Source organism: Amblyomma mixtum, chromosome 2 (assembly GCF_055824585.1).
Source record: "Amblyomma mixtum isolate Tamu chromosome 2, ASM5582458v1, whole genome shotgun sequence".
NCBI classification, from domain to species: Eukaryota; Metazoa; Arthropoda; class Arachnida; order Ixodida; family Ixodidae; genus Amblyomma; species Amblyomma mixtum.
Genome location: NC_143013.1, coordinates 133,040,266 through 133,045,174, shown reverse-complemented (window position 1 = coordinate 133,045,174; position 4,909 = coordinate 133,040,266). Strand labels below are relative to the sequence as shown.

General features: G+C 46.8%; 1 protein-coding gene across 1 annotated transcript; it reads right to left on the bottom strand.

The window, feature by feature from the left end:
* Nucleotides 1-1,148: 1,148 nt before the first annotated feature.
* Nucleotides 1,149-4,704, bottom strand: LOC149360947 (histone H1-like). The gene is made up of 2 exons (XM_089569425.1): nucleotides 2,938-4,704; nucleotides 1,149-1,287 (listed from the first exon to the last, which is right to left on the bottom strand). Exon 1 carries the CDS (start codon nucleotides 4,607-4,609, stop codon nucleotides 4,034-4,036), a length of 576 nt encoding a protein of 191 aa, XP_089425551.1. The 5' UTR covers nucleotides 4,610-4,704; the 3' UTR covers nucleotides 1,149-1,287; nucleotides 2,938-4,033.
* Between the last annotated feature and the right edge of the window lie 205 nt (nucleotides 4,705-4,909).

Below are 4,909 nucleotides of genomic sequence, written 5' to 3'. Positions count from 1 at the left end.
ACGCTTGCCTTCTCTTGGAATCCACTCCGTTACCCTTAAGGACCAGCGGTTATCTTGCCTTTGCATTACATGCCCTGCCCAAGCCCACTTCTTCCTCTTGATTTCAACTAGGATGTCATTAACCCGCGTTTGTTCCCTCACCCACTCCGCCTGCTTACGATCTCTTAATGTTGCAACTATCATTTTTCTTTCCATAGCTCGCTGCATTGTCCTTAACTTAAGCTGAACTCGCTTTGTTAGCCTCCACGTTTCTGCCCCATAGGTGAGTACTGGTAGGATACAGCTGTTGTATACTTTTCTCTTGAGGGATATTGGTAAACTGCCCCTCAAGAGAAAAGTATACAACAGCTTTTCAATCATTCGCCACACAAATATCGCATGATGGGAGAAGTCAGTCATGTGTCTTTGCACGCACAATTATTTCTGGCTTGCTATGTCTATTGTTCATCTAAATGACATAGGCCAGATGCTGAGTACACAAACTTATCTTCTTAAAGGGAAAAAAAAAGAATGTTCTTAAGCAACAAAATATCTGACTTGGAAGAAATCAACTGAAAACATTGACCGAAACTAATCCGTCACCTCTCATAGCTATTACAGATGTGTGAACTACAACAGCCTTTTCAAATTCCATATGGAGCTATTGAACATATGTTGCCACTCACAAGTTTCAAGAGAATTGTAATAGGCAAGAAATATGACGAAATTAGCGTGATCAGAATGAACAATCCATCACCAATGAGCATTATATGTAACGCTGGTATTTGAGCTAGTTGGTACATCTTGAAACAAACAAAAAAACATTTTGTTTGACATTTCATTTTGGGATATTTCATTAATTGGCTTACTTCTGTTTGTTTACGTTTATGACTTTCCCAAATGAAGAGCTCAGTTTGCATTTCGTTTAGTCCTTGTTTTGCTCATATTCTATTCCCCAAAGAACAAGTGTTTTGAGATTATCATTTGCTATCTTCATTCTGTACACTGATGTTATTTGTATGCCTCCCCTGCTTGGGCCGTAAAGGCCTGCAGAATTGAATAAATAAATAAATCTATAGATGACCCAGCAACAAAAACAAATTTTAAAAGTTTGTCGGTTTTATTCATTTCAGTAAATTCTACAAAATGAAGGCTTGAAGATGTTGGTTGGCTGGTGAGGAGCCAGCTTTAGAGCTGTTTCGGTTGCTCATGATCCTGTGGGGGGGTGTGGGCGGGGTCCTTCGAAGCAGAGATGCAATCCTCATAACAGCAAGCATGCTGACGTCTGCGGAGATCTCAATGCAGATACTGCAAAGTGCAAATAATGCGGCACTAGCTGAGCGATGTTTGGCATTCCTTGCTTTGCGAGCGCTTTGGTGGGTTGGGTATAAGCTGGTGCTTTGGTGTTCTTCTTAATCACAGTTCCCATTTGAGAGAAACAGTGGATTAATGAAAATATTAATAAGCCTATAGGAAGAGATATATGTCATGAAATTAAGTGGAATGAAAATTCCTTTCAGATTAAGGTATCCTAAAGAAAAAAGTTCATGGATGCAATATAAGTAGCAGCTGAAATTTTCGGTTTTCATTTTGCATAAATTGAACGGACTTTCTTTGGTTTTTATTTCAGTACACTACTTTTCATTTTGTTTGGTAAATATTATTTTCCACAAAAGAAATACACATTTTGTTGAATTCATGTAGCAATTCTGTGTGGTCAAAAGACATTTACAGTCTCGGTATTTTTATCATCCTCAACGATTTACTACCGTTTCATATATGTTTGGCCACTCTGTGATGGGTTCATGCACATTTTTTCCTAATATCCTGCCAGTATATGTATAAGCCACTGATTGTGACCTGTTGTATTATTGTGATGTAATGCCCCGCCCTTATGTAATGCCCCACTACCCAGGGGTCTTTAAGGGTCAATAAATGATGATTTATCACCAACAAAGGTGCAAGAGGTAATACTTGGAGTTGTGCATGTAGAAAACATTTCTGCCGTTAAACAACAGTAACTGAAGTTAGAGATAGCCGGCAGACAAAAACGGAAGTGGATGTTTACCTCTTAGAACAAGGTTGTCATGTCATGTTGGGTTGCCGCGAGGGCGGGGTATAACGTGGTGTGCATGTTGATCGATGCAACTTTCACTCAATCGTCGCAGTAGCCAAAACGTACCTTTTTGCAATGCCCAGTGTTAAATATTCTAGATGCATTGGAATGCCCTAATTAACCGACTAACTGCTGATGATAGCGAAGAAATAGTGCTTAGCAATAGAATACGGGGAGGAGATGATGCTTCCCGGTCTGAGGCGGCTTGTAGGCTACCGGAGCAATAGCTCAAATTGCACAACTGCACTGCTTATCCTCCAATGCCATTGTCGCATCATGCCCCGGGGCTTTCCTACTTGGTCAATTTTAAGAGTGCAACTCGCATTCAACAGCCGGCCAGCTCTGCCTTGCAAGCCAGTACTACTGACTTTTTTCTGTTAGAACCGAAATTCGAAAAGTGAATTTGGCGTACTGTATGGGGTTTTTTTTTTCGATTTAAACCTGAAAGTTAAACCCCTAAATACAAGCTATGACATGCAGCGAAAATTCGGCAGAATATGCGTTAGCATAACACATTTACTGTAATGTTGGAAAGGTGGAATAAACTTCACTTAACGTAAATATATCCAAACATATGCGATGTACATTTGCCCGGTTGAATTTCGACACCTGAAGCGCGGTTGTGCCCCAAGCTCAAAATTCGTGGACAAATTTTCCTCACAACCGTCTGTTCCCCTTTGCCTCTTGCAACATGGCACATACCAAGTGTGGACGTGATGGTTGCAGGCGTCATTAATGACATGCAAAGAGTGAAGCTGAAATTTGGGCCGCGAGTTGGTAAGTATTCATCTTATGGCTTGTCTACCTCTATCTAGCGCTTTTTTCCTGTGTGTGTGTCCCACCTTTGTTGCGCTGTTCCCCACAAGATGGCATGCCAAGGTTTAGTGGTGGATGCCAGGTTCCTGCTGCCAAGAAAATGACACCCACTAGTTCTTGTGTCAAGCTGTCTCTGCAGAGTCTGGAACAAATGCTCTAAATTTAGCCACTCAATCAAATTGCTGTCTAGAAAAAAGGTGGAGGCATTTTCCTTCGGCTTCCTTACAAAGTTGCAGAAACAGCTGTAGCAACATGATTAGTTCAAGTTGGCCTGTTGTGTTCAGAAAGGCCCAGCGAGCCAGACACAGTTAGTGGTTGTGCAACACAGGGAATGTAAATGTGGGCAAAATGCACGCATATTATAACTATGCAAACTGGCAACAAATCTTCACCAATCTGCAATGTTTCCCGGGGTTTTTTTCTTCAATGCAGGAGCGTTATATGGCTCTGTCGAGTCAGAAAATCCTGTGAAGACGATTACGTCGTTCTGTGATGACACCTGTTTGTGACCGATAATGTGTGATGAAATGTTGTCATGGCAATTTGGTTGATGAGGCATACTTACTTATACGCGAAAAATATATGCATAGACGTAAAAATACCCATGGACATCGATATAGTACATGAGCGCAAGAACAGCGACGGAAGTCGGTGTCGTATGAGGATGTTTTGCTGTCGCATTGCAGATCGCCGCAGTGATCTCGAACTTTGTTTTTTGTTTTCTCACGTTTGCCCGCTCTAAATCGTTTCAGGGAAACCAGAAGATGGGATAAACCGCGCGCACCCATTTTAGTTGGCTCCCTGCCCACATGAACATGCAGAAATGGGCGGCAAAAGAGGCACTCGTGTTCCAGCTAGCAGGGCGGCGGCTTCGCCACTTTGCACTTAGACCGGGCAGAGAAGGCGACGAACGCGGAACTTTCCTGGACGCTTTACATGGCTTTACCTCGCCGACCGAGCAGATGCAACTGATCAGCGCAGAGTGAAACAATGAGAGGGACAACGGGTTCGGGGAGTACCGCGTGTCGCACGCGTGTCCGCCGTGGCAGACGGTTGGTTGGCCCTAAAGAGGGCCGTTATTGAGAGTGCGGGGGGGCCAACTGCGGCACTTGGAGGAGCAGCTCACTTCTTGGCGGCCTTCTTGGGGGTGGCCGCCTTCTTGGCCGCCGGCTTCTTGGGTTTCTTGGGCAGCGAAGCCTTCTTCTCCGCCTTGGGCTTCTTGGCCGCCGCGGCCTTGGGCTTTTTGGGCGCCTTCTTGGGCGAGGCCCTCTTTTTGGCGGCAGCAGCCTTGGGCTTCGTGGCGCGCGGCTTCTTGGCGGGCGAGGAGGCCTTCTTGGCCGGCTTCTTCTTCTCGGCCCCGGCGGCGGGGCCCTTGTTGGCCAGCTTGAACGATCCGCTGGCGCCCTTGCCCTTGGTCTGGACCAGCACGCCCGCGACCACGGCCGACTTGAGGTACCTGCGGATGAAGGGCGACAGCTTCTCCACGTCCACCTTGTAGGTGGCCGCGATGTGCTTCTTGATGGCCTGCAGCGAGGAGCCGCCGCGTTCCTTCAGCGCGCCGATGGAAGAGGTCACCATGGCCGACACCTTGGGGTGGCTGGCCGCCGGACGGGGCTTGCCCGAGCCGCGCGGTGCCTTCTTCTTGGGGCTGGCGGGCGCCGCCGGTGCGGCTGCTGCCGTGCTCGTCTCCTCGGCCATGTCGTCTCGTGAAGAAAAGATGCGCGTGCAAAGACAGGCAAATATGCGACCACCTCACTCTGCTGCGAGAATGCAACTGACCGAGGAGCCGGCAATCGCGCGACCGTCCGCCGCGGAAAAGGCGCGCTAGCCCCTCATTGGCCCGCAGAGCGCTGCCGACTAGCCAATCAGCTACGCCGTATGCGTGCCTCTACGATGCTGAAAGCGGTGAGGGTGCGAACGCGTCTATAATTTCGAGGCAAAATTAACACACTAAGAACATTGTCATACAAACTTGACTACAATAAGGTGACGCCCCCG

What these genes read in the sequence shown, in the direction of transcription:
- LOC149360947 (XM_089569425.1), bottom strand. Translation starts at nt 4,609, where the DNA reads ATGGCCGAGGAGACGAGCACGGCAGCAGCCGCACCGGCGGCGCCCGCC.